General features: G+C 36.7%; 5 protein-coding genes and 1 long non-coding RNA gene across 6 annotated transcripts; 2 read left to right on the top strand and 4 right to left on the bottom strand.

Moving 5' to 3' along the window:
• Positions 1-564: 564 nt before the first annotated feature.
• On the bottom strand, positions 565-1,125 carry LOC17875690 (pectinesterase inhibitor 12). Its single transcript, XM_006281464.1, has one exon. It carries the CDS (start codon positions 1,123-1,125, stop codon positions 565-567), a length of 561 nt encoding a protein of 186 aa, XP_006281526.1.
• Positions 1,126-2,185: 1,060 nt separating this feature from the next.
• LOC111831684 lies at positions 2,186-3,581 on the bottom strand. The gene is made up of 2 exons (XR_002834798.1): positions 3,428-3,581; positions 2,186-2,905 (listed from the first exon to the last, which is right to left on the bottom strand). It is a non-coding gene; the product is annotated as an uncharacterized LOC111831684 (long non-coding RNA).
• A 619-nt stretch (positions 3,582-4,200) lies between these two features.
• LOC17876112 (pectinesterase inhibitor 12) lies at positions 4,201-4,788 on the bottom strand. The gene has a single exon (XM_006281527.2). The coding sequence runs from the start codon at positions 4,762-4,764 to the stop codon at positions 4,201-4,203; it is 564 nt and encodes a 187-aa protein (XP_006281589.1). The 5' UTR covers positions 4,765-4,788.
• Positions 4,789-5,475: 687 nt separating this feature from the next.
• Positions 5,476-6,772, bottom strand: LOC17877267 (peroxidase 65). Its single transcript, XM_006281522.2, has one exon. The coding sequence runs from the start codon at positions 6,646-6,648 to the stop codon at positions 5,653-5,655; it is 996 nt and encodes a 331-aa protein (XP_006281584.2). The 5' UTR covers positions 6,649-6,772; the 3' UTR covers positions 5,476-5,652.
• A 1,552-nt stretch (positions 6,773-8,324) lies between these two features.
• On the top strand, positions 8,325-15,942 carry LOC17876346 (regulator of nonsense transcripts 1 homolog). The gene is made up of 29 exons (XM_006282042.2): positions 8,325-8,986; positions 9,221-9,472; positions 9,548-9,718; positions 9,854-9,904; positions 9,998-10,090; positions 10,160-10,255; positions 10,374-10,424; positions 10,504-10,622; positions 10,727-10,835; positions 11,001-11,123; positions 11,206-11,277; positions 11,435-11,506; positions 11,603-11,669; positions 11,779-11,921; positions 11,992-12,063; positions 12,137-12,265; positions 12,495-12,650; positions 12,783-12,896; positions 12,983-13,081; positions 13,156-13,233; positions 13,370-13,504; positions 13,684-13,758; positions 13,841-13,949; positions 14,033-14,376; positions 14,490-14,537; positions 14,632-14,703; positions 14,845-14,976; positions 15,074-15,190; positions 15,357-15,942. The coding sequence occupies exons 1-29, from the start codon at positions 8,456-8,458 to the stop codon at positions 15,483-15,485; spliced, it is 3,759 nt and encodes a 1,252-aa protein (XP_006282104.1). The 5' UTR covers positions 8,325-8,455; the 3' UTR covers positions 15,486-15,942.
• Positions 15,943-18,167: 2,225 nt separating this feature from the next.
• Positions 18,168-26,843, top strand: LOC17876163. The gene is made up of 23 exons (XM_023779625.1): positions 18,168-18,314; positions 18,485-19,429; positions 19,670-19,785; positions 20,041-20,249; positions 20,538-20,657; positions 20,750-20,878; positions 20,960-21,085; positions 21,253-21,308; positions 21,414-21,513; positions 21,851-21,968; positions 22,141-22,350; positions 22,497-22,821; positions 23,141-23,234; positions 23,456-23,564; positions 23,661-23,923; positions 24,033-24,157; positions 24,417-24,651; positions 24,744-24,932; positions 25,017-25,300; positions 25,400-25,601; positions 25,706-25,945; positions 26,032-26,108; positions 26,368-26,843. The coding sequence occupies exons 2-23, from the start codon at positions 18,663-18,665 to the stop codon at positions 26,525-26,527; spliced, it is 4,254 nt and encodes a 1,417-aa protein (XP_023635393.1). The 5' UTR covers positions 18,168-18,314; positions 18,485-18,662; the 3' UTR covers positions 26,528-26,843.
• Positions 26,844-27,268: the final 425 nt, after the last annotated feature.

Here is a 27,268-nt window from a genome sequence, read left to right as displayed (position 1 = left end):
TTGTTATGTGAAGCATTTTATATATGTAGTAGAGAGACGATATGTATCTTCTACTAATTCTATGGGTGAAGTCATTTTCTTAATACTTCAAGCTAAAGTTTAAATCCTATCAGATAAGAATCTTGTCATAAGTATATATTATATATATAATTAAGCTAAATTAAACTTTAGTTGAACAATTGTTGACCCTTCTTTTATGAATTAACTTCTCTTCTCTTCTCTTCTCAACAGTTTACTTACTCAAATTTTGCATCATTTCCAAGCTAAATCCTTTTTTTATTATTTTCTTATAGCATGTACACAAAGTATAAAAGTTGAGAAGTGAGAAAGACCAACTTTTTTATATTCAAACAAAAAGTGTTTTAATTGTAGCTTATGGTGAAAGCAATTTAGAAAAAGGTGAAAATAAGAAACTAGATTTGAAATGGTCCATCTTTGATCCATGCTTATCTCCATGATCAAAGTTGTAATATATGACCTTATATTGTTCCACTAATAAATTCTTTAACATACACAAAAGAAAGAATCAACACCTAAAACCAATGTACTATTCAGCTAGCCACTCTACATAGTCGGCTGTAAATGGGCATCTAAATTAAAACTCTGAGCCATGTCGAGGATGTCATAGAGAACATCATTGTCTTTTTTCACCGGAGATTTCTGTTTATTATCGTCATTGAATCCCATTTCGCAAACTCTCGGAATAGTTTTTGCTCTATCAATACTAGTGTGGAATTTCTTATATTTCCGCGATTTGATATACTCTAAAGATTTGGTTAATGAGTTATTTCCCTCAGAATAAAGCTTAATGCAATCACGCAAGAGCTTCCCACTCAACTTACTCTTATAATTTCTCTCTTCCAAAATTTTCTCCACAACTTCTTTCAGGTTCGTCATGTTTGAAATAGCGATTTTCACTCCTAATATTGTCAATTCATCAATATTTCTCACTTTTTGGCTCTCTGGATTTTCACTTATACACGCGATGCAGAACTCGTAGTAATGTGGTTCCCCATATTTTGAAGCTTTCTTGCAAGCATCTTGAATCAAGGAATCTGTCACTCTGTTGGCTGTGAAACTATTAAAGAGCTGAAAGAACACAACAAGGTATATCAAGATTTTCATTCTTTTTTTTTTTTTGTAATTTGTATGGGAAGCAGAACACTAAGAAAGAATAGATTAAGACTATATAGTTATAACTTGTGATCCAATTTATAAGCAAGCAAAAAAATTGATGTGGAAGTGTTTTTCAAACACACGCTATTTTTAGAAGGCTCATGTCATGCATCGCCACTCCCTTATAGCCTATAATATAATTAACGACAACTGCGGTGGACCGAAAGCTGAATCAAAAACATCACAACAACAATCCTAGTTAAAACGTTTTGATGATATATTGAACTAAAATTTTGATTACTATTTTATTTTGTAGTTTGTGCATATTTTTAATTAAAGGACATGCATTAACGCATTATACAATACAAAGGATGAAAAAACGAATACGACATCATGATCTTGAGATTTGATTAAAGGATCCAAGTGCGCTCAGATTTGATCTTGTTCTATTCACGCTTATTATTGGTTTGGTTTATAGACTTATTTCAAAGATTGGTGTTGTCTTATGCACATCTCAACAAGGATTTACCCATCAATTCACTATTGATAAAGTATTTTCAGATGGTCAAAAATTCTCTTATACCACATTGCACCTTTAATGGATATAACAAGCTCGCTATTTACGTATTCTAGCGACATGATATTATATATGTATATTTACACTAAATAATGTTTATGTATATTCGCAATTTATATAGAACGATGTTATATTCGTATCAGCATTTAATTTGTATTCATAAATGATATCTACAATTAGGTTAACAACCATCAATAACGTGGAAAAACTTTTAAAGAAATGTCTTCATGGAATATAAATAAGAAAAAAAACTATCTTAGTGATAAAGGATCATGAGTTGGTCGTCGATGCCGTTTATTCTTCCTGCAAATTTCTTAACATCTTTATTATCACGTAATATATATTCAATCGTCTATTTCTCAAGAAATCATTATCGTCAGCTGTATATCACTTTAAAAAAATAAGTTTAGTGTTTAACTACAAAGATTTATCATTTAAAATTTGAATGCTCAAAGATTTATACTGATAGAAAATGTTTTAAATTAAAGCGGGTACAAAATCTGATCATTAGAATTATGGAGAAGTTTTTGAGTAGAAAGCAAAATTATAAACATTTTAGAATTGGACAGACCGGAAAATATATAATAAAACTGGACAGACCCGAGTACCTGAACACAATAACAGTAAATCTTTGCGATAGTAGAATATGACACACATCCGTATCATCCACACACAACCATATATCCTACACCTTCCACATATCCTATAACATCCACATCACATCCTACACATTCATCTAAATCCTATACAATACATATTCTGATATTCAACTCATCTATATATACACCCACATTCTACCTATACCATCTAGACACTTCACATCTATCTCAACTATCTCATCTAGACACTTCACATATATACACCCACATTCAACCTATACCATCCACATCCTCACTATCTCATCTAGACACTTCACATCTTTACCAGCCGTCCCAATACGTCCGTCACACGACACTACACTTATTACATCATATAATTACTCTTACAAGCATTCGTTCACACATCTTAATACTCAAAATCAAAGTACGGCACATTTCCTCAAGGTCCATATCGACTTCTCTGTCCCGCCATCATTACTCTCCGTCCTCAAACACCTTCCCATGTAGACCTTTCCTTCCGTAAACACTTTCCTATGTAGACCTTTCCTTCCGTAAACACTTTCCTATGTAGACCTTTCCTCCATTTGGGTTTTGTGTTCTTCATAAACAACATCTGCAATAAGAGATCAAATAATCCATTAAAATTCCTTTCCGAATCAGTAACTTCTTACAAATTAATCCAAAAAATAAAGTACATATGCCGGGAAAAAAAAAGTAAGGGAACATTCCAGAGTTGTATTACGCAAATTCTTATTTTGTCTAAGTAAAAAAACAAGGAATGTTGATCTTTTTCTATTTACATTCTAACAATCACTTCAATGTATAATATACATATTTTTTCTTAGGAAGAAACAGAACATGATTAAAATGAATGATCAACGCAACAAATCAAATTAAGTCCATGTACTTTACTTTCTAAGAAACAATTTTACGAGTCATCTACCAAATAAACGACCAACAAGAGATTAACTAAAAAGCAAATAACAAAAAGAACAGATCTTAGAGTTTTAGAAACCATTATATAAACTTCTTTATCATTCTTCAACTCAACATATGCAAACCATTGGAAACGACAAAATCAATATTTTAACTCTCATCCATAAAAAAACTATATGCAAACCAAAAATGTTGGTACCTTGTAGGGTGATGTTATCTATGCTAGTCGCTCGGGAAAGGAGAACATGAGAGACGAGCTTGAGCAGTGAGTAGTAGAACAGATCAAAACAGAGAGCAATGAGCAGTAGAACAGATCAAAACAGAGAGTATATTGGAATAAAGAAAGAGTTGCAGAGAAGTTTAAATGTGTGAACGAAGGTATCTGGAGAGGGTATGGTATATATATAGCGATGGTTTCTAACGGTCGACTAAAGTTACCGTTTAGATGAAAACAATATAATATTAATATTAATGTTACCGTTTCGTAATTATTTTTATTATTAAAAGCTTATTTAATCATATTCATCTTAGTAACGGTCAAAAATGTTACCGTTCGGGTGAATTGAAAAAGGAAAACAAAAAAACTACTGTTTGGAAACTTCAAATTAACTTTTTCTTTTGTTGTTTCAGTTTTGGGCTATGTGGTTTTTACTTTTTTTTGGCCTTTTGGGCCTTGGAATCCCTAGTTAATAAAAATTGAGAAGTGCGTGGGAAGAACAAAACTGTTTTTTCTTTTTTTTCTTTTTTCTTGTGGACTGAACAAATTTGTTTTATGATGTGTGTTTTTGTCACAGAAATTTGGAAAAGGTGACAAACAGAGACAATATGTAGAATGTCCAATTTAAATTCATGTTTATCTCCATGAAAGTTGTAATCTATGACTATTTTTCATTGATTATATTATTTTATAATTCACTAAAAAAACGTTACCACCTACACAATATATATAACCGACGGACTATTGGGAAGACATTATATTCTGTGTGGGTTTATATGAGCATTGTAATTAAAAGACTGAGCAATGTTGACGACGTCAAATAAAACATCATTCTCTTTAGTCACCGGAGATTTTTGTTTGTTATCGTCGTTGAATCCCATTTCACACTCTCTCGGAACAACTCTTGCATTACGAAGACTATTGTGGACTTTATCGAAATCCCGCAATTTAATGTACTCCAAAGATTTGGTTAACAAGTCATTTCCCTGAGAATAAAGCTTAAGGCATTGGCGCAACATCTGCATACTCAATTTATTCTTATTGTTTCTCTCTTTCAAAATCTTTTCCACTATTTCTTTAACGTTGGTCATGTTCGAAATCGCGTTTTGCACTCCTACAACAGTTAATTCATCGATATTTTTTACTTTTTGACTGTCCGGGTTTTCGCTAATAGATGCGATGCAGAACTTGTAGAAATGTGGCTCCGAATGTTTAGAAGATTTCTTGCAAGAATCACGAATTAGAGAATCTGGAACTCTGTTGGCTGTGAAAGCATTTAAGAGAAGAAAGAATACAACCCGGTAAATCAAGAACTTCATCTTCTTTTGTTTGTTTGAGAAGAAAAACACTAGCTAGAGAGAATAGAATGAAGCAATTTATAAAGCAACCAAAATTTTCCGACAAGAAAGAGTTATTCAAACACATGCTATTCTTAGATGGCTCACGTCACGCATCGCCACTCCCCTTAAACAGTATAGGCTATAATTAACGACAATATTGCGGTGGACCGAAAGCTAAGCTCTTAGTTACATCACAACAACAACCGAAGTAATTGTAACGTTTCGATGATATCCCAAATTAAAATAAAATTTGATTGATATCATATTCTGTTAATTTTGTGGCATATTAAGGCTATTTTACATTGAAATTGCTATTCAAACTAGTAATTAGCACAATATTAAAATATTTACGCATGTAATTTAGTGGGGCGTGACTAGTCATTCCTCTACAATAGTCCTCTAAAAATATTTCACAGTCCATTACTCTTTATGTCTCTTTCATTTTCATGCCATTTATTTTGCATTTTTTTTTTGCTAAGCATTTATTTTGTATTTACTTTTGGAGACGTAGTATATCAATAATATCATATTAAACACATACTTATTAATCTGTGATTTTCTTTCATTTGGTCTATGAAGTCATTGTTGTGGAATTCTAATAAAGTAAAGATTTACTTGGCTTGGCAATGTTATCAAATCTTAACTATAAAATGTATGTCAACTACAATTGTTCGTATATAATATATTTTTATCTATATTTTAGGAAAATTTAAACATCACATCTTGAATTATTACACGATCTTGCTTATAATACATAGTTATAGAAAACATATATACCAACCAAACCTTTTTTCTCATTTCTCCACGCAAAATAAAAAAACAAAAAATAGTATTATTATACGGTTATGTGTTTCTTTTTTTTTCTTCTTACACGTCGAGATTATTGAAGTGGTCGCACCTACGTCTCACTTCTCCTTGTTTATCGTCCTTGACGCCGACTGTGCCGAGTTTCTCCATGGCACGTGCGAAATCCTCAAAGAATGCTGTCTCGTTAGTTGCGTATAGGTCGACGAACGGCTTCGTGCTATTGTCTTTAATAAGGATGTGGTCGGAAGCTAGAAGCCCTAGCCCTCGCTTTAGGTTCTTGAAGTACATGTTGTCGAATTTTCCAGGTGTCATCACGTCGTTAAACGCCGCGATTGTGTCATCGACGGTGTGGTTTTTGCATAGATCTTTTAGAGCCGCTGCAAATCTTGGGTTGATTTCTTTGTCGGCTCGTGATCCGTAGAGCCTGTCGGCGAACTCTTTGCAGTGAGAGAATCCGATGGTGTGAGCGCCGCTTAACGCTACCATCTCGCGAAGACTAAACCCGTTTTTCTTGAACATCCCGTGGATGTCATGAACGGTCTGGTTTGCCATGGGGACGTTTCCTCGAACTTTGTGTGCTTTGGATTCGAGTCCATCTTTACGACCAAGCTTGACGTCAAAGTAAGGTCCTCCTACCATCGTGACAAGGTCACGTGTGGCCTGTGCTAGAATATCTGCGCAAGACACTACACCAGGACAAGACAACTCGAGAGCTGTCTTGATGCGAGCGACGATGTCAAAAGCATCTCCGGGGAGGGAATCGTTGAGATCATCATCACGTTCCGCTTTGTTAAACGAGTTGGTCGCAATCAAGACGGATGCATCACAACCTTCAAGGAAACAATCATGGAAGAAGAGACGGAGTGTCCCGGCAGCTGTTGTTGGTTGTTGAAGTTGTTTGGCTGTAACGGCTTCACGCACGATTCTGTTGAAATCAGGACATGTCTTTTGGTAATAGTCCGTTCTCAAGATAGCGACATCAGCCGATACAACGACGATAAAGAAGAGGAGAACGAAGGGACTAGTTACACGAGAGAATTGCATATTCGACATCATCAAATAACAAAACAAATGAGAATTGATTTTGAATTGAGAGAGATGCCTACGAGGTAGACTTCTCTACGATCGATTGTCGTCGAAAAACAATTAAAAACGAAGGAGAAGAAAGAGTTTTTTACGATCTATTTCATGGCTTAGGAGGTTACTAAGAAGAGGTTACGTAAAGGATGGTTTTCATTTCCTTATACGTACGTGTGGTTGTTTTTCGTTTATTCTCTTTTTTCTATTTTTGTAATTTATCTATTTTTTGTATGGTTTTGGTTGCTTTGAATTTGTTTCTTAATTATTTTCGTTTTGTTGATATTAATTATATATAAATATACTGGCGTAAAAAGGGAATTAAAGAAAATTTTGGTTATCCTTTAGACAGATCCTGAACTTCGAACTTGTTAATTTGGTTCTAGAATGGTTTCCAGCTTCGACAAATGTGTTAGTATGATAATTGATTGGTAGTATGTAAAAACTATATTTTACCCTTTTTATAATTATATTAATTTTAATCCAAATTGTTTTAGAAAAATATATATTACGAAAATAAAACTAGTGAGAATTATTCTCCCTCTTCTCTTCTTTCTTGACCAAAAAAAGCAAGGAGAAAAAGGAAACCTGACTTTCACTAGTTAACATCTTGGAGTTTTTTTAAAAAATCTTATTCCACCATTTAAAATTAATTTAAGATAATTAATTATCATATATTTTGGTAATTTGTAGATAAAATATTGAATTAGTAGAACAAGAAAATTTGTAGAAAATTTCAGATTCAAGATTGTGTAATCTTGTAAATTATCAATCATCAAACTATAGATTTTGTGGAAAAAACAAAGAAGAGCGATTGAACAAAAAGAAGAAAAGGAAAGGATAATAAGAAAAAATAACTATTGAAGAATAAGAAGAAATACTATAAGGAAAAAATTATGCATAAGTCCTCTTCTTGCCTTCCACGATTCAAGCTTTGTAACCCTTGTAGATAAGAAGGAAGCCATTCTCACCCTCGTCATCAGCTAGTCTCACTTCTTCTTCAAGCTTCCCAAATGTACTAGCGGTTTGTACCGCCTTGTCAAAGGTATTGAAGGTCTTGAACCAAAATGATACACACTTGGGACAGTCTAAGAAACAAACAATTTTTGATTAATTTTGTATCTTACTTGAGATTCATATTAAGATATAGACTGAAGTCTTAGCCATATCTCTATGAAGATCAAATAAAGACTTAGTTTGTCATTGCTCTTCTTGTTACAATTAGTGATTGTCAAGGTTCATGTTTGATAATATTTTCTTGTAATAGTTTTCTCTTTTCTGGTAGATCTTGTAATAGTTGATAGTTAATGTTTTGATTCTTTTGAATATTGTGTAATGGCTATATGCTTAAAAGATTTGAAATTTTTGTGACAAAAGAAAAAATAAAATCCAAAAAGGACCAAAACTATGGTTGGATTGTAAAATGAAGACACGTGTTGTCTTTTAGCTCAGTTTGTGTCTCTTAATTAAAAGACGTTTCTTAGAGTAAATCAACATTTTGCATTTAACTTAAATCAGATAATTGTCTAAGATTAGCGATAGGGATAGTTTTAAATGTCATCAAGTTTATTTGTCTTTTATCTGAATTAAAATAAATAAAAAGAAATTCATTTTTTTATTAAGGGGGAAAATTGGAATAGAATTGGAGGAAGGGGGCCGGTAGAGATTTTAATCCCATAACCCTAACCCTAACTACAGAAGAAAAAAAAAACGATTGAAGGAGAGACGAGTGTAAGAGGGATACGATCTTAACCAGGGAACTCGATTTCGCCCCTGATTTTTTCCTATGGATTCTGAAGAGAACGATCTTTTTGACACGGCATCGCAGCCTGACGCGGTGGCTGACGCGTATACCTTTTTGGATTTCGAGACTCAAGGTGATTCTGAGTTCGATTACCCTGAGTTTCGATCACCTACGGTATGGCTTACTCCCTCTGATTCAATTTCTATCGCTGACGCTTCCGATCGCGGTGGAGGAGGAGCTGCCGCGGATCATCAATCAGAGGCTTCGTCACCTTCTTCCCTCTCTGCCGGGAATGGTGCCAAAGTGGGACGTGGTGGAGTTGGTGGAAGTGCTGGTGTTAGCAGTAGTAGTCAGGTTGATGCATTGGCCGCTGGTATGGGGAATTTGAACTTCGAGGAGACTGGAGATGATGATGGTTTTGATTATGGTAAGAATGATTTCACCGAGCACGCTTGTAAGTATTGTGGTATCTCGAACCCAGCTTGCGTGGTTAGGTGTAACGTGGCTTCCTGTAGAAAGTGGTTCTGCAATTCAAGGGGAAACACCTCGGGCTCGCATATTGTGAATCATCTGGTTAGTGGACGGACGCCTCTTTAATCTGTTTTTCTCGTCCTTCCTTTCTGAATCCATTTTATGGACTTGTTGTAGTTTCTTCTGTTGTGGTTAGGGCTGTTGGTATTATGTATCTAGTTTGGTTGAATTACTGAACCGTTGCCATGCCATAGGATTGCTTCTGAAAGTCTTTGGCTGCGGCCTGCGAGGGATTCCACTGTTTTGAACATTTTTTCTTCTGTTGTTTTTTTTAAGGTACGAGCAAAACACAAGGAAGTTTGTCTCCATAGAGACAGTCCGCTAGGGGAAACAATTCTCGAATGCTACAACTGTGGGTGTCGGAATGTCTTTCTCCTCGGTTTCATCTCAGCAAAGACAGACAGTGTTGTCGTCCTTCTCTGTAGAGATCCTTGTTTAAACGTTAATGCCCTCAAGGATATGAACTGGGACCTAAGTCAGTGGTGTCCCTTGATTGACGACAGGTGTTTCCTCCCCTGGCTTGTTAAGGTTTGTTTGTATTCTTGAATTTTTTCTTTTGAAAACATTATCGTGTGAGAGCTATTATTAACTCTTGTTTTACAGGTCCCATCAGAGCAGGAACAGCTGCGGGCACGCCAAATTAGCGCACAGCAAATAAACAAGATAGAGGAATTGTGGAAGACAAATCCGGATGCCACTCTTGAAGACCTTGAAAAACCTGGTGTAGACGATGAACCTCAGCCTGTTCAACCTAAGTATGAAGATGCATATCAGGTATAGATTTTCTCAGCCTTTTATGAAAAAGGGTAACTCTTCGTTAAAGAAACCGTAAAGTCATCGTGTTAATTTACTGGATGAGGTCAGTCTTAGTAGTATGCTTTTACACTTATCCTTTCTGGTGGTTTGTAGTATCAAAATGTGTTTGCACCTCTAATCAAGCTCGAAGCAGACTATGACAAGGTGTGTATTTAGTAATTTATAATTTTTTTTAATATTATTTTTCATGTTTTTACATTTGTTTTGTTGGGGCTTATCATTTATATTCTGCTGTAGATGATGAAAGAGTCTCAAAGCAAGGAAAACCTCACAGTTCGGTGGGATATTGGTCTTAACAAGAAGCGTGTTGCATACTTCGTCTTCCCGAAGGTGGGTGAAATCTAGTAGTCGCTATTAAGATGTGATTAGAACATTTCCCGATTTAAACTTTTGATGCAGGAGGAAAATGAATTGCGATTGGTGCCGGGTGATGAACTACGTTTGCGCTACTCGGGAGATGCTGCTCATCCAGCCTGGCAATCAGTTGGTCATGTGGTATACCTCTTTCTTGGTTTTGTTTTGTTGACATAATATTTGTTCTGTTAGTAGGGTGGATCCTGTTATTGAAAGAATGTTAGGTCCTTACCAATAATTTTTTTTATTAATTCTCCAGATCAAGCTAACGGCACAAGAGGAGGTTGCGCTTGAACTCCGAGCTAATCAGGTTAGTTTGATTCCATTGTTAGCTTTGCTCTTTACATCAACATGTAGAGACATGTTCGACCTTTCTTACTCTTCTGTAGGGGGTTCCGATTGATGTGAACCATGGATTCAGTGTTGATTTTGTTTGGAAAAGTACTAGCTTTGATCGAATGCAGGGAGCAATGAAGAATTTTGCGGTAGATGAAACAAGTGTGAGTGGGTAAGTTAGTCAATGGAAAACCTAGCTCCTTTTTGATGTGTATCCCTTTGTCACTGCATCTAATTAACGTAAATATTGAATCACTATGTTTGTACTCTTTGAAGTTATATTTACCATCAGTTATTGGGACATGAAGTCGAGGCCCAGATGGTTCGTAACACACTACCGAGACGTTTCGGGGTACCTGGTCTTCCAGAACTGAATGCATCTCAGGTAATCAATGGCTTTCATCTCATCAAGTTCATGAAGAATGTGTGTCGTAATTGTCTTCTTGGTACTTTCAGAATCGTTTTGATCCAGTAACTTGGTAACGAAATGAGTAATTAATATCTATTATCTAAGTGGATTTATAACAGGTTCTATCGTATCCTTGAGCAGGTTAATGCGGTGAAAAGTGTCCTTCAGAAGCCCATCAGCTTGATCCAAGGTCCACCTGGTACTGGTAAAACTGTTACTTCTGCAGCAATTGTGTATCACATGGCGAAACAGGGCCAGGGACAGGTAAAGCTGATTTTTATCGATCCCCTCAAGATGTTTTTTGTAAGTAGTTGACTACCAGATATTTATTATTACTGCCTGACAGGTTCTCGTTTGTGCCCCAAGTAATGTTGCTGTAGACCAACTAGCTGGTAAAATTAGTGCTACTGGTTTAAAGGTAAACTCTTGAGCCTCTAGTGTCTAGTTTTTCTTTTAAAAGTTTTTGTAAGAAGCTGGATACTCCTATATATTATTCATTTTTGAAAGTTTCCACCATCAAATTTTATATAGGAATATACTGCTTCTTTTTAAACTTTCTCCTACTCTGATGTCAGGTTGTTCGCCTTTGTGCAAAATCAAGAGAAGCTGTAAGCTCTCCTGTAGAGCATTTAACCCTTCACTACCAGGTTAGTAACATGGTGACACGCTTTGACTCTCTAATTCATTCTGTCCCCTTTATCTTTCTTTCATTTAAGACAATTCATATAAATGGTTGCTTTCAGGTACGACATCTAGACACATCTGAGAAGAGCGAACTGCATAAGCTACAGCAGTTGAAAGATGAACAAGGTCCCACATTTTCAACTTGTTGACATTTTTGAATTTTCATTTACACCCTGTGACAATGGAAGTGATCATAGATTTTAACTCTTTGCTTTTTGGTTTTTGTTTTCACTAGGTGAGCTGTCAAGCAGTGATGAAAAGAAATACAAAAACTTGAAAAGAGCAACAGAACGTGAGATAACCCAGAGTGCTGATGTCATATGCTGCACGTGTGTTGGTGCTGCTGATCTTCGATTGTCAAACTTCAGATTTAAACAGGTTAACAATATTTACTTAATTTTGAGCATCTCTGATTGTATGGAAGCTGATTTGCCTTCCTCTCTGATAGGTACTTATTGATGAGTCTACTCAAGCAACAGAACCTGAGTGCCTTATCCCTTTGGTCCTTGGGGTAAAACAGGTATTGGATTTCTCAATGTACTGACTTGTCATTGTCATTTGCTATTGATTGCTTACAGATTTTTTTGCTTTAGGTTGTTCTTGTTGGTGATCATTGTCAGCTTGGCCCTGTCATTATGTGCAAGAAAGCAGCTCGTGCTGGCTTGGCACAGTCTCTCTTTGAACGCCTTGTGCTTCTTGGTATCAAACCAATCAGATTGCAGGTACTGTATCAATGACCTCTGCTCTAACGTAGCAGATTTCACCACTGAGAGTGGAATTTTATTTGATAATCTTTTCAATTTATCATATGAAGTTGTGTACAATTTTCTGATAGTTATTTTCTCGTTTGTGTTATTCTTCACAGGGAATAAGAAAGATAATATCGTATATTTCCCTTTCATTGTGTGTAGAACGGCTCACTTAATTCTGTCATCATATTCTTGATTTCAGGTTCAATATCGTATGCATCCAGCTTTGTCGGAGTTTCCATCCAACAGCTTTTATGAAGGAACACTACAGAATGGAGTCACAATTATTGAGAGGCAAACAACAGGGATTGATTTCCCATGGCCAGAGCCTAACCGGCCTATGTTTTTCTATGTTCAGGTATCAAATTACAGTGGAATAAGTTAGAACAATGGATGGTCTATCAAATCCATTGGCCTGGTATTCACCGTCAGGAACCACCTAAAGCAATCCCAATCTTAGTCTTCATTTCTCTTGTCTTTTAATTTGTAGCTGGGACAAGAGGAGATCAGTGCTAGTGGAACGTCGTATCTTAATAGAACCGAGGCTGCTAATGTGGAGAAACTGGTGACTGCTTTCTTAAAGAGTGGAGTTGTCCCTAGTCAGGTGAGCGTAGTGAAATTCTTAACCAATACCTAGTATAATTCTTTTGGTATCTGTTGACGTTATCAAATTCTGCTGATGTATATCAGATTGGTGTGATAACTCCATATGAGGGACAGAGGGCATACATTGTTAATTACATGGCAAGAAATGGTTCTCTCCGACAGCAACTTTACAAGGAAATTGAGGTAGTATTTTCAAGGTCTGTTTTAAAAGGTTTAATTGATCCTGTCATATATTTAACCAGCTTTCGAATCTACAGGTTGCCAGTGTTGATTCTTTTCAAGGAAGGGAAAAAGATTACATCATATTGTCCTGTGTGAGAAGTAATGAGCATCAGGTGTGTGTTGTACTTTTTCTTCTATAATACTCTACAGTTCGTACTCTGTTTAATGATTTTCCTTTTCAGTGTGGTGCAATGTACTTCTGAGAAAGATAGTTGGAAATGAGATGTACTATTGTTATTTGGTTTTCAGGGCATTGGATTCCTTAATGATCCACGGAGGCTCAACGTTGCACTTACGCGTGCTCGGTATGGAATAGTTATTCTCGGAAACCCAAAAGTACTGAGTAAACAGCCTTTGTGGAATGGATTGTTGACACATTACAAGGTATATGGCGGGAATGAGTTATTTTACTGGATGGTTTTCGTTACCTCTTTTTGCCACTTAGCTGTTACTATGTTTTCTTGTGAACTTTTGGATTCTTTTTCTTTTCCAGTCCAGAATTGATTAGAGTAATATCACGCTATGATACTATATTGAAAACTTTGTTTTCCTTTCATTGTCAGGAACATGAGTGCTTGGTTGAAGGACCTCTTAATAATTTAAAGCAGAGCATGGTACAATTTCAGAAACCAAGAAAGGTATCACATGAACCTCTATGTCGGTCAATCTAGATTACAGTGACATGCAATATGAACATTAATCCTCTTTCGCACTTGTTAGATTTACAATGATCGGAGGCTATTTTATGGTGGTGGCGCTGGCATGATGGGAAATGATAATTTTGGTTCGGGTAATCCCAATGCTGACAGAAGAGGCAGTCGAGGAAGGGGTATATGTCCAGTATTCTTTTTGTCTTGTGTGGTTTAAATGTGCTTTAGGCATTTATATTTAGATCTTCTTCTATTGATTCAGCTGGTGGTTCCTATCTTCCTTCTGGCCCACCTAATGGCGCTAGACCTGGACTACATCCAGCTGGCTACCCCATACCTAGGGTTCCACTTTCACCCTTTCCTGGTGGTCCTCCTTCTCAGCCATACGCTATTCCAACTCGTGGACCTGTGGGTGCTGTTCCTCATGCTCCTCAACCTGGAAATCCTGGTTTTGGAGCTGGTCGTGGGACCTCAGTTGGAGGCCATCTTCCGCACCAACAAGCCACCCAACATAATGTTGGAACTATTGGCCCTAGTATGAACTACCCCCTTGATAGTCCAAATAGCCAGCCTTCACCTGTTGGTCCGCTATCCCAACCTGGATATGTAAATACCTTCTGGATCTCTTTCAAATTTTAATCTTTTCATCTAATTTGAAGCATTAGACCTCGGGTATATTTTTTTCTAATTCGGGATCATGACGTGCTGGTTCTCTCCAGGGTAACCAAGCATTCAGGGATGGATTTTCTATGGGTGGCATATCTCAGGTTTTCTTCTTATATAATGTTACTTGGTGATTCAGTCGCAGTGTAGTCTTCCTATTTTTATGTAATCTAATTTTCTAATTACCAATACCATCAGGATTTCTTGGGTGATGATTTTAAGAGCCAGGGATCTTATGATCCTTACAGGATGGCCGACTTTGCTACACAGGTGTAGTTTCTCTTCTTAGTTGAAATTTCATACTATATATAGGATAATAGGATAAGCGTATTTTCTCTTTTGAGTGTCTTTCCTAGGAATCACTGCTTTTTCTGTATTTCTAAACTTCTAGACCATAATTGTTGTTGGTAGCCCTCACAAGGTGGATATGCTGTTGATTACGCCACACAAGGAGCACATGGGGCGTTTCCTGGAAACTTTATGAACCAAAATTCTCAAGGTGGTTATTCTCATTTCAGCGGAAATAATGATTTCGTGTCTCAGGTGTGTTTCACGTTACCTTTCCTTCAAACACAGATTTTATTGTTACACCTTTATCTGAGCTGTATTTTTTTTTTTTTTTTTTTTTTTGCATATGTAGGAGTATATGGCACATGGAGGTCAAGGTCTTTTCAACCAAGCTGGCTTTATCGACTCATCCCAGGATGATGGACAACAGAACCCTTTTGTTGTGAACAATCCTAATCTCCAGTCTCAGGTTTGTCCTTATGATGTGAACAATCCTAATTTTTGATTCTTTGTTTGCATCTACGTATACAATTAGCAAACATCTGAGGATATTCTTGTCTTCACTATCTTTATCTATATGTACACATGTTTCTGGTTAAACGATGCTAACGAATCTTGTCTAAAACTCGGCTCAGGGTCCCCCGAATTCACTTTACTCGCAGCCTTTCTCACACTACAACACACAGCCTCTAAACCTTTCAGGCCCACAGCAATCTCAGCCTAAGCAGACCTCACAAAACCCAACACATCCTTACAATGGCTGAGGGTGAGAAAGACAAAACTTGGATGCAACGGGTTTATAAACTCATTTGCAGATTCACTGGCTTGGTTTACATGCTGTCACAGCTCCAAAACAAACATCTGGTGACTTCTGGGTGCATGCAAGGTATTGTGCCTTTTTGGCTCGCTTAAACGCAGCAACACAGGTAAAATGGTAATGGAGAGAAACAGGTATCAGTAGCCTGGGGAAATAGTATCTGGTCCGTATATCCTTTGGGCTTATATGTTTATGTTTTTTGTTTTTTTTGCCGTGTATTATTAATTAATATACCGCTCCATATGCTCTCTATTATTGTAGTCAGATATCTGAAGCCTACCCATAGTTAAAATTGGTGGTGGTGTTTGGTGATATTGATATGATTACAAGCTTTTGCCATATTTTGATTTTTATTCTGTTTGTCTGAAATGATTGATTCGGTATATGTGCAAGTTTTGGTTCCAGATCAGTCCTAGTGGCTTTGACCAATCTATCTTTTTTTAACACTAACTAAAATTGTTTTTTTTTTTTTTGGGGAAAACAGTATGGTCTAGGTTTAGATTCGATTTTCTTTTCTAAAAAATATCCTAGGGGGTTTTGGCCTGGTTTGGTTTGTTTTTGGCTTTTGTTAAGGTATGTTTGGATAAAGAAAATAGCCGACATGGATATTTTTTGGTATGATGAAAATGGATTGGGCGGCATTGGCTAATGATCACGAAAACGCTAAGATTTTGGTTTGGAGGAAGAGTATTCATATAAAACATTCGTGTCTTAGATGGGTTCTTCGTGATCTTGAACACATGTCATGACCACATGCGACGGTGTTGAACGAGACTCATAGTTTTGGTCCACAATTCCTAAAAACTCTTTTTGCGAAACGACACGAAACGCTCTTATGTGTTTCTGTTTTAACCTCAAAACAGACAAAAGAAACCCTCGAGGTGAACTGAAATTTTTGAAAAAGACTCTCACGGACTTGAAAGAGAATCTCTTTTCTTTTCTTCAAGTGAAAAATGAATATATCCCGAAATGTGAGATGCCGTGAACTTTATAGATGTTTGCTAGATTCAGGATCTAGTTGGCCCTTTTAAATCAATCTCTTAAATTTTCCCTAAAAATTTGGCTTTTGTCACGCCTCAGACTTCATATTTTTAAAGGGAATTTAATGAAAAAAACCCCAAAAAAAACCCTCAGCATTGGCCGGATCCATTTTTAAACCCTCAACTATTTTTTTAGTAAATAAAACACTGAACTAAAAAACATTAACAAATTTAACCTTCCGTCTATAAAAGCATACATTTATACCGTTAACAATTTCGTATACTCTAGCAGAACAGTAAAACGAAAACGACTAGACATATTTTTAAACATATTACGATCACAACATAATTTTTCGATTATAGTATTCTGCAATTCCTGATGGAAAATATAAAATTTTCTCATATTTTATGCAAAATGCTTATTTTGAAACATATTTACAACAACAAACAAAAAAAATTGACTTACCACAATATCTTACAAAATTCAAACCAGATGAAATAGACATATGTTCTCTCAATACCTCATTCCATAATGGAGACTCGATGAGTTAATGTCATCCATCATTAAATTTAATTATGCGTCTCACCCTCGATTAACTCTGTGTCAATCGCCTATGTAACCTACTTTAGTTTCTTTTTCACTAACCGTTCAACATTTGAAATTTTGAGGTTTTAGGATTTCACGATTTGAGAGTTTTTTTTGTGATCTATTATTCGACGTGTGAACGTTCATGGAAAGCGAAGGTTCTTAAGAGAAGGTTTGTTGTTAATTTTTGTATTTAAAAACTAATGTTTAGTATTTTTTTGTTTCAGTTAAACAAACGTTGATTGCGTAGAAGAGATTATTACAGGTGTTTAGGTTTTTTATAGGTGGAGGGTTAAATTTGTTAATGTTTTTAGTTCAGGGTATTATTTACTAAAAAAATAGTTGAGGGTTTAAAAATTGATCTTACCAATGTTGAGGGGTTTTTTCATTAAATTCCCATTTTTAAACTACTGAAACATGCCAAAAAAAGAAAACGAGTTACAAAGTTTAATCATATAGCTTATGGATTGTCAATTTGGCATGAATCGATAGAGTACACCGTCTCTGATATTTTGAACTTTAAATGGATATTTTTTCTTCTATCAACAACTAAGTTAGATATATACTAAAAAACAAAATCAGATATATACTTTTTTTTTTTGTCACCAACTAAATTAGATATATTTTTTTTGTGAACAACTAAACTAGATATTTATTTCGATTCAGTCTCTTTTAAATTTGGTTTTTCCTATCATCATCTTTGACCCGCCTCATAATATTTTAGTCTAGGATTATAGTAATAAGGACAAAATTTTTTTTGCAACGGTTGCATCACACCTGAAAACTTAGAATGGTAGTCTCGTAATTTGTGTTAAGAAAAGGGCATTGTTGTGATTAACTCCGTCATTATGAAAGCAAATTTGTGATTTCCCCTTATCTAGAGGTTAGACATTAATCAAATTTAGTTAATGTGAAATTAATTTACATATAGAAGATTTGAAAAGAAAGAAGGTAATATTATTATTTTCTGGATGCAGAGGACAGCTGTACATTTTGATTTAAGCGTAGCTTCAACTCCATAACAGTCCTCTTTCTCTCTCTCTTTTTCTCTCTCTTTTTCTCTCCATAGGCTGAAAGAAAGAAAAAAAAAAGGAAAGCGAAGTAAAACAGAAAAAGACCATCTCTGACTCCACCACTCCTTAAGATCCCAAAGCTTCATACTGAGAGAATCCCAGATTTTTCTCCTTCGTTTCCTCGATTTCTGAATCAGGTTTAGCATTTCTCCCACTTCTCTTCTCTTCTCTTTGCTCTCTCTTCGTTTCTCTGTATGTTGATGGATGACGTCTCGCTGAACTCTCTTCGCGTCGCGTTGTGACGTACTCTTTGTTTTTTCCGCCTTTTTAGGTTTTCTTATGCGATTGTTTTGCTTTGCTGTTGCAGAAGAAGAATTTGTTCAGATTTTTGTGTGGAGATAGTTGTTGTGAATTCGGATTGTGGAATCGTTACGGAATTGAACTCAAGCGGACTGAGAATTGCAGATTTTGTTTTCACTTAGATGTCGTCAGTGTTGTTTTGGTTCTCTGGGATAGTGTGTGACTGATTTTGGCCTTTTTTGGTGATGCTTGGACTCGTCTTCTTGTGTGTCTTTTTGCTGTCCACGCCATGTTTTAGCTTATCACAGTATGGGGGCAATGAGTTTGAGAGCCGTGTGAGCTTGTTTTCAGATGAAAATTCTGGGAATGTTACTGCTCCCAGTTATGTGACTTGTCAGGACCTGGATGGTGTTGGATCGTTGAATACCACTTGTACTGTGAACTCGAATTTGCGTTTCGATTCTGATCTTTATGTATATGGAACGGGTAATCTGAACATACTTGCCCATGTCTTAGTTGATTGCCCCATTGAAGGATGCATGATCACCTTCAATGTATCTGGGAATATTCATGTGGGTCAATCAGCAAGAATCGTTGCCGGTTCTGTGGTCTTTTCTGCTATCAATTTAACAATGGACAGCAATTCGTCCATCTACACGACAGCATTGGCTGGGCCACCACCTTCTCAGACTAGTGGAACACCATATGGTATTGATGGTGCTGGTGGAGGCCATGGTGGTAGAGGTGCTTCCTGTCTGAAGAGCAATATAACAACCTATTGGGGTGGTGATGTTTATGCTTGGTCGTCTTTGCATGAACCGTGGAGCTATGGGAGCGAGGGAGGTGTTAATAAGTCCACTTCGAAATTCAGAGGCAAAGGTGGAGGTCGTGTCAAACTCCTAATGAATGACACAATACATATGAATGGAACTGTTTCAGCAAATGGTGGTGATGGTGGCCAAGAAGGGGGTGGAGGATCTGGAGGAAGTATCTTTATTCATTCAGTAAAGCTGTAAGTCCATGCTTCCATTTGAGTCCTTTCTCAATCACTTGCAAATTTTGGGTATACTTTAAATTTGATCGTACTATCTAGTTAGAGGTGCAACGTGGCAGTAACAAATTTCTGGATATACTTGAAATTGATCTTAGTATTGGATTTTTTCATATGAATGTGGTATATCAAGGGTTTTGGATGGACACTTGTTAATTTTGTTTCAGTTCAATATTTCTCATGTACCATTTGGATATGCAGGAAGGGTTACGGTAAACTATCTGCGTCAGGTGGGAGTGGATGGGGTGGAGGTGGTGGAGGAAGGATCTCCCTTGACTGTTACAGCATACAAGAAGATATCAAAGTTCTTGTGCATGGTTTGTATTTCGTTTGCTACCTTTCAGCACTTATGCAAGTGACATAAGTCTTCTGTTTTTTATCGTCCTCATGAATCTCATTAGTTGTGCTTTCAAGTAGTTTTTATAACCCTTTCTGAAATAATTTTCCCTTTTCCCTGTTATGGGCGAGCTTGATATCCTTTCTTGTTTCTTGTGGATATAGTTCTTTATATTAGGCTGTGTTGAATATCAGTAGTTAATCTACACAAAATCATCTGGTTCTATTCACTACAGGTGGTGCAAGTATGGGGTGCCCAAAAAATGCTGGAGCTGCTGGAACATATTTTAATAGAGATTTACTGAGTTTAAGGGTTGGAAATGAAAATATGACTACAGAGACAGAAACTCCGTTGCTTGATTTTCCTACAAGGCCTCCGTGGTCAAACATCTATGTAGATAATAATGCAAAAGTTTTGGTCCCGCTGCTATGGACCAGAATGCAGGTCAGTTAATTTTCCAAAATTTCTATGTTCTTTTCTTTTGATATAGTCCTGATTTGTCTTCCCTTCCCTGATTCTTTTGTGATCCGTGTAAACATTATTTAATCTAAGGTGTATACCATAATATGAATGCTTTCTATATTTTTTCTTTTCAGCAGTGACCTTGCAATTTTTTTGTTTTTTTCTTTGTAAAGGATGCTAATTAGAAGCTCCCTTGTCTCTCTTTCTTTAAATACTTTTTATGATAGCACTACCCCTAATTGGTTTCTATTTATTATTCTGATTGTGAAGGTCAGAGGTCAAATCAGTCTTTATCGGGGAAGCAGCATTGTCTTTGGGCTATCACAGTATCCAATTTCAGAATTTGAGCTTGTTGCGGAAGAGCTTTTAATGAGTAACTCCGTTATAAAGGCAGGTTCTTGTTCCTAACCATTCGGCAACAATATTGTTTCTCGTTTACCTGTATGTTTTCTTATGTTAAGTTATATTGTCCTTAAATGAAGGTTTATGGTGCATTACGACTTGTTACAAAGATGCTGCTCATGTTGAATTCTGTGATCCAAATTGATGGTGAAGGAAACCCTGCGGTGCCTTCCTCCGTCCTTGAAGTTCGCAACCTGGCAGTTCTAACGGTAAACTTGTAAATTCTACAATGTCTCATCTACTCCCTTAAGTTTGACTGTAAGGCAAATTTTGACCTTTTATTCTTGTAGGAAAAGTCCATCATTACTTCTAATGCGAACTTGGGTGTATATGGTCAAGGCATGTTGACGCTCACCGGTCTTGGGGATGCAATTAAAGGCCAGAGACTTTCCTTATCTCAGTTTTACAACATAACTGTAAGAAATTATTGTTTTAAAATGATAAACGTCCAACTTTTGTTGATTTTTATATCTCTATGTTATTATGAGATCAGGCTTCTGTCTGTCTTTTACAAACATTTAAATAGACATATTCATCGGTGGACTATGAAAACTCTTGTTTAATAGCTCCCTCAATTTTGCAGGTTGGTCCAGGATCAATACTTCAAGCACCACTTGATGATTACGAAAGCAAAAACGCGTGAGTATGACTTCCTATATGCTTACATTGTTAGCGTGAGAGGTGGTTAGTGTTAGACTTAATAACTGAAACAATATTGCTATAAAATCTCCTTCTTTTTGACAGGGTTACTCGGACCCTTTGTGACAGCAAGACATGCCCAATAGACTTGATCAGTCCGCCGGATGATTGCCATGTCAATTACACACTATCATTTTCCCTTCAGGTCTGTTTCACAAAAAGTATCTTGGTGGTTCAAATTATCTTTCTGTCACGAGTTAAATCTTGTGATGTATGTAGACGTTGTACTACATATTAGGTAGTTACACAAGTAAAGATTCTACTATTGGAGATTAATAGGCTGAACGAAAGTGTTTGCTAAAAATAAACCAAACAATTTGGGGTTTCAGTATCCTGTAGTACCTCTAGTTGTGCATAGTAACCTTTCCTCTGTTACTACCCTTGGAGTAAAAGAAATTAGACTTAACTGCTACTTGGTAATGATTTTCTCTTATTTTTAGCTTTAAACTTTTCATAATTATTCAACATTTTCATTTTGTTAGATATGTCGAGTCGAGGACATTCTTGTGAGTGGTCTTGTGAAAGGAAGCATAATTCAAATCCACAGGGCGAGAACAGTAGTAGTTACTGATGATGGCTTGATCACTGCCTCTGAATTTGGTATATAAACTATGAAAATCACCCTTGTGTTCCCTTTTCAGCAAATTCTTAAAGCTGTTTGCCTTTTCACTGCAGAGGAAGTCTCACTAAGTCTTTAAAATTTTGAATAGATTTCTTTCTTTTCAATAAGATAATTGCGCTTAATTATACTATACAAAAATTTCTGTGGCAGGTTGCAGTGGTGGCTTGGGGAAGGGACTTTATTCAAATGGGGCTGGTAGTGGTGCTGGGCATGGAGGAAGAGGGGGATCAGGCATTTTCAATGGGAGAGTATGCAACGGAGGTCATACCTACGGCGATCCTGATTTTCCCTGCGAGTTAGGGAGCGGAGCAGAAAGTCCAGATAAATCATATGGGAATGTGACTGGTGGAGGGATGATAGGTCAGTATTATTATAGTTTTCTTTCTGCTTAAGTATTTTTCTATTATTTTAAGAAAAGCTGGCAGCCAATAGTACTCTTTGGAATATTTTTTGACTCATCTGACACAGTCAAGTGACATATACAAATTTGTTTTCCACCTTTTCAGTAATTGGCTCCATCCAGTTTCCTCTTTTTATACTTAATCTGCGTGGATCTCTTAGCTCTGATGGCCAAAGCCTTGGGAAGCCAATAGTGAATGGTAATAGATCTTTGGTCGGCGGAGTTGGTGGAGGTTCTGGTGGGACGATTCTTCTTTTCCTTCAGATGCTTGAGCTCTCAAAGAGTTCATCTCTATCAGTTCAAGGGGGCCGGGGTGGCCCTCTTGGGGGTGGTGGGGGTGGAGGGGGGAGACTTCACTTTCACTGGGACATGTTACACACTGGGGACGAGTATTCTCCTGTTGCTACTGTCAAGGGGTCCATTAGCAGTAGGTATGTACCATTTTCATGATAATTGTAGCAATCTCTCTTGCGTGCTTGCTACCTTTTGGGTAATTTGTTGTTAGTTTGCTACCAGTGTAAAGCATGCATATAAATGTTGATTTAGTACTAGCATCACCATGAATATGAGAGGATAATGGCATCTTAGTGTTTGAATCTTGAGACTCTGACTGTACTATTTTCCTTATGCAAATTTTGGAACATATCTTGGAACTCTGTGGAATCTGACAAAGAAGTTTTTAATCTGCAAAACGTGTGTTCATGAACGTTAAACACAGACCTTGAGTCACTTGTTTTCTTATGTCTTCAGAGGAGGTGCAGGGGACAATGGAGGTCGTTTCGGGGAAGAAGGAACAATGACTGGGAAAAAGTGTCCAAAGGGACTATATGGTACATTTTGTTTGGTAAGTCTTATGATTTATTTTGTCGTAGTTGCTTTGTTGCTAGCCATTTATGTCCTAGTTTTTTTCCAATTCTGCTTAGCCCTTATGTCAGTAAATTAATGGACATTACAAACCTACAAAATTAGACAGTCCCAGTATTGATTTTCTAGCATAAATGCAAATCTCTGCCTTGTTTACCTGTGCCTGATGCTCAATATTTCTGGATCCATGTATTCTAACAGGAATGCCCCATTGGCACTTACAAGAATGTTGAAGGTTCTGACAAACGTCTTTGTACACCCTGCCCACCTGAGCATCTTCCAAGTCGTGCAAAATTTGTATATGTACGAGGTATTTTATCTAACAGTTCTCTTGCTCTTCCATCCCCTGTTATTTTGTTTCTTCTTAATTGGATATCTTTTGACGGAAGGAGCTTTGAATCTGCAGGAGGAGTTAGCGAACCTGTTTGTCCTTATAAATGTGTATCTGACAAATACAGAATGCCAAATTGCTATACACCTCTGGAAGAGCTTTTCTATGCATTTGGAGGGCCATTTCCCTTTGCTCTTCTCCTATCTTGTGTTGTGGTAGTTTTGGGTCTATTGCTAAGCACATTAAGTATCAAATTGCTCAGATTGAGTTTCTATGGTGCCAACTCCATCGAACACCAGAGTGCTCATTGTTTACCCCATCTTCTGTCACTCTCTGAGGTATCGGGTTGCGAAATTTCTCTTTTCCCAAGTCTTGTATTTTCTCTGTACTACGTACGGATCCAGTAACTGTCAACCAAACTCTAAAGCCAGTTTCTTGTCATTCCAGGTTCGAGGTGCAAAATCTGAGGATACGCAAACCCATGCTTACCGTATGTATTTCATGGGTCCAAACACTTTCAGGGAACCTTGGCATCTGCCTTATTCTCCTCCTGATGCAATCATAGAAATAGTGTAAGAATATACTTGACTGCCTTAAATTCTGTTGTGATTGTTTTCGTTCAATGTTTGATGAAGTGTTTAACTAACCTGTTGGCAAGATTAAGAAAGAATCTATATTGTGCTACTTATTTATAACAAGTATTTCTTGAAGTGGTGACCATGTATGACATTATCCCGAGTCTATTTACTTCACTTCACTCTTTGCTCTACAATGTCATGGCTCACTTTATTCCTAGTCATGTCCTCTCATCTGTACGTTTTCGATTCGCAGGTATGAAGATGCTTTTAACAGATTTATTGATGAGATCAACTCCACTGCAGCATATGATTGGTGGGAAGGCTCTGTCCACAGCATTCTATCAGTTCTTGCAAATCCTTGCGCCTGGTCATGGAAACAATGGCGTCGCAGGAGAAAAATTCACCGCCTTCAAGAATATGTCAAATCTCAATATGACCATTCTTGCCTCCGATCATGCAGATCTAGAGCTCTCTATAAAGGGATGAAGGTTCGGGTTCTTATCAACTAATATCCTTAATTCTCCACTGCTATGTAGCTTTGACTTCTCATTTTGACTGTCTGTGTCCAACGCTGAACCAGGTTGGAGCCACTCCGGATTTGATGGTTGCGTACATAGATTTCTTTCTTGGCGGTGATGAGAAGCGTGTAGATATGGTCTCTATTATACAGAAAAGATTCCCAATGTGCATCCTTTTTGGTGGAGATGGAAGTTATATGTCACCTTATAGTCTCCATAGTGATACACTGTTAACAAATCTTCTTGGCCAAGTTAGCTTATCTCTCTCTCTGTTTTTGTTTTTCCAAAATCTTCGCTTTGAAAAATCTCCTAAAGGCTCCAAATCACTATTGCAGCACATCCCACCAAGTGTTTGGCACCGGTTTGTTGCCGGTTTAAATGCTCAACTTAGGACTGTGAGGCACGGATCTATTCGTTCAGCATTACTTCCTGTAATTAGGTGGATAAATAGCCATGGAAATCCTCAACTCGAATTCCATGGAGTAAGAATTGAACTTGGATGGTTTCAAGCTACAGCTTCAGGATACTACCAACTCGGTATCTTGGTTTTTGTTGGCGATTTTCCTCTGAACACTGTAGACCAATCAATTTCATTCAGAAGTGACGATGAGTCCCCTCGGTGAGCCATAATAGATTGTGCTTCTCTTTGATAGAACCTAATTGTGTCTTGTGTTGGACTTGAAGACTCAACCTGCTTAATCTTGACTCCATTATCTAGGTCTGCATGTCCCAGTAAATCTCTTATCGAGTTGCAACAAAACTTGATTCAACCAGGACATGGGTTATCTCGAAAGAGAATCAATGGTGGGATCAATGGAGGCCTCATCAATGAGATTTCACTAGATTCTCTGGAGTACAGAAGGGATTTACTTTTTCCATTTTCTCTCTTATTGAACAATACTCGACCCATTGGGCGTCAGGTTACATTTTCTTCTCTCCTGAATAACTCATGTGGTTTGCTTTGTTTTGTTTATTTGTACTTTTGTGTTAACATAAGCAAAAAAATTTCTTGTGCCTTATGCAGGATACTCTTCTCCGTTTGATCTCCATCCTTCTCCTTGCTGATCTATCAGTAACGCTACTTGCATTACTGCAGTTCTATTGGCTTGCCCTTGCAGCCTTTCTTGCTATCCTCCTGATTCTCCCCCTCTCTCTGCTTTGCCCATTCCCTGCCGGTCTTAACGCGTTATTTAGTAAAGAAATGAGAAGAGCCTCACTTACTCGTATCTACGGCCTTTGGAACGCTACATCTCTAACAAACGTCGTAAGTTAATACCAAAGGTGTTCAAAAAACAAGTGCCCTCATTTTTTTCACTAGTGTATCTTATTCGCATGTACTGTATTCTGCAGATTGTGGCTTTCATTTGCGGTGTCATTCATTCCGGGTTTTTCTCTGAAGAGATACCAAACATCTGGAACGCCATAAGGTAATCAAAAGTGTCTTTGTCTCTCCTATTCAGATTCACAAGTAACGTAAATTTTTGGATGTTAGATTTTGATCTCATGAAACTAATATTCAGCATCCATACTATAATCAGTCTTAACCTTAACCCCTCACATTTTGTTGGAACTAGAGACATACTCGTGATCGTCGCTGTTAGATGATTGGTTTTGTTTATTGAACATCAAACTTCTTTATTCGTTGGCCATATATTGAGTACAACAATCTCTTATGTTATGTGGCAGGGATGATGATAAATGGTGGGTATTACCAACAATCCTCTTGTTGCTCAAGTCAATACAAGCTCGGTTCCTTGATTGGCACGTCGCAAATCTCGAAGTACCGGACTTTTCTCTTCTTTGTCCTGATCCAGATACCTTCTGGGCATATGAATCAGGTGCTTGACCATCCAAAGATAATCAACATCGTTATAAAGAAAGTCAAGCAAAAGGTATAATCTTATTTTTCATGTAAATCTCTTAAAAGGTACAAAGTTGTTCTCAGTGATAGTTGTTAAAACAGTTATCTAGAACATCTGATTATATATTTCTGGTGCCGAATTAGGGTTTTACCAGATGAATGGTAGTTGTAGGAACTAGAGAGAGAGAGAGAAGCTGTAAGTTATGTAATGCTTTAAGTTTTGCAAACATGGAGATTTAGAATACAGTGGAATCCTATAACCAAAAAATTTAACTGATATTTTTTTTTTCCCTTTTTTATACATATAAACTCTAAAATCGAACTTTAAATTTAGAAAATCAACAGATCCCTTCTATTTTTCTTTTAATTTCTATAAATGAAACCAATGCATTTTACAATCAAATATATTCTTGTAGCTTTTGTAATTGTAAATATATATACATGATGATTATCAGTTTTATTTTTGGTTACTGTTTTTCTAAACAGAAGAATTCAAATCAAAATATGTTTCCTTTTATCTATTAAAACTTTTTACTTTCCTTTTTTCTTTATTGGCTGGATAAATAATGGAAATTTAGTTGTCTGATTCGATCATATCTAACCATGGTAAAAATTGGTTTTGATAATAATTTTTTTTGGTGGAGATATAAAAAAGTCAAATCCTTTTCTCATTGGGTCATTGTCATTGGTTTTGATTCTTATATATATTGTGAACAAAGCTTTCTC

Source organism: Capsella rubella, unplaced genomic scaffold, assembly GCF_000375325.1.
Source record: "Capsella rubella cultivar Monte Gargano unplaced genomic scaffold, Caprub1_0 scaffold_8, whole genome shotgun sequence".
NCBI lineage: Eukaryota > Viridiplantae > Streptophyta > Magnoliopsida > Brassicales > Brassicaceae > Capsella > Capsella rubella.
The sequence above is the reverse complement of the archived record's forward strand: the minus strand, read 5'-3'. Positions and strand labels throughout refer to the sequence as shown.

Excerpts from the sequence above, each read along its gene's own strand:
- LOC17876163 (XM_023779625.1), top strand. The coding sequence starts at position 18,663 with ATGCTTGGACTCGTCTTCTTGTGTGTCTTTTTGCTGTCCACGCCATGT. Across the intron at positions 24,652-24,743 it reads CTCTCTATAAAGGGATGAAG|GTTGGAGCCACTCCGGATTT; the intron begins GTTCGGGTTCTT and ends ACGCTGAACCAG. Across the intron at positions 25,301-25,399 it reads AGTGACGATGAGTCCCCTCG|GTCTGCATGTCCCAGTAAAT; the intron begins GTGAGCCATAAT and ends TCCATTATCTAG.
- LOC17876112 (XM_006281527.2), bottom strand. The coding sequence starts at position 4,764 with ATGAAGTTCTTGATTTACCGGGTTGTATTCTTTCTTCTCTTAAATGCT.
- LOC17877267 (XM_006281522.2), bottom strand. The coding sequence starts at position 6,648 with ATGATGTCGAATATGCAATTCTCTCGTGTAACTAGTCCCTTCGTTCTC.
- LOC17875690 (XM_006281464.1), bottom strand. The coding sequence starts at position 1,125 with ATGAAAATCTTGATATACCTTGTTGTGTTCTTTCAGCTCTTTAATAGT.
- LOC17876346 (XM_006282042.2), top strand. The coding sequence starts at position 8,456 with ATGGATTCTGAAGAGAACGATCTTTTTGACACGGCATCGCAGCCTGAC. Across the intron at positions 10,623-10,726 it reads GATGAAACAAGTGTGAGTGG|TTATATTTACCATCAGTTAT; the intron begins GTAAGTTAGTCA and ends TACTCTTTGAAG. Across the intron at positions 11,922-11,991 it reads CAAACTTCAGATTTAAACAG|GTACTTATTGATGAGTCTAC; the intron begins GTTAACAATATT and ends CCTCTCTGATAG.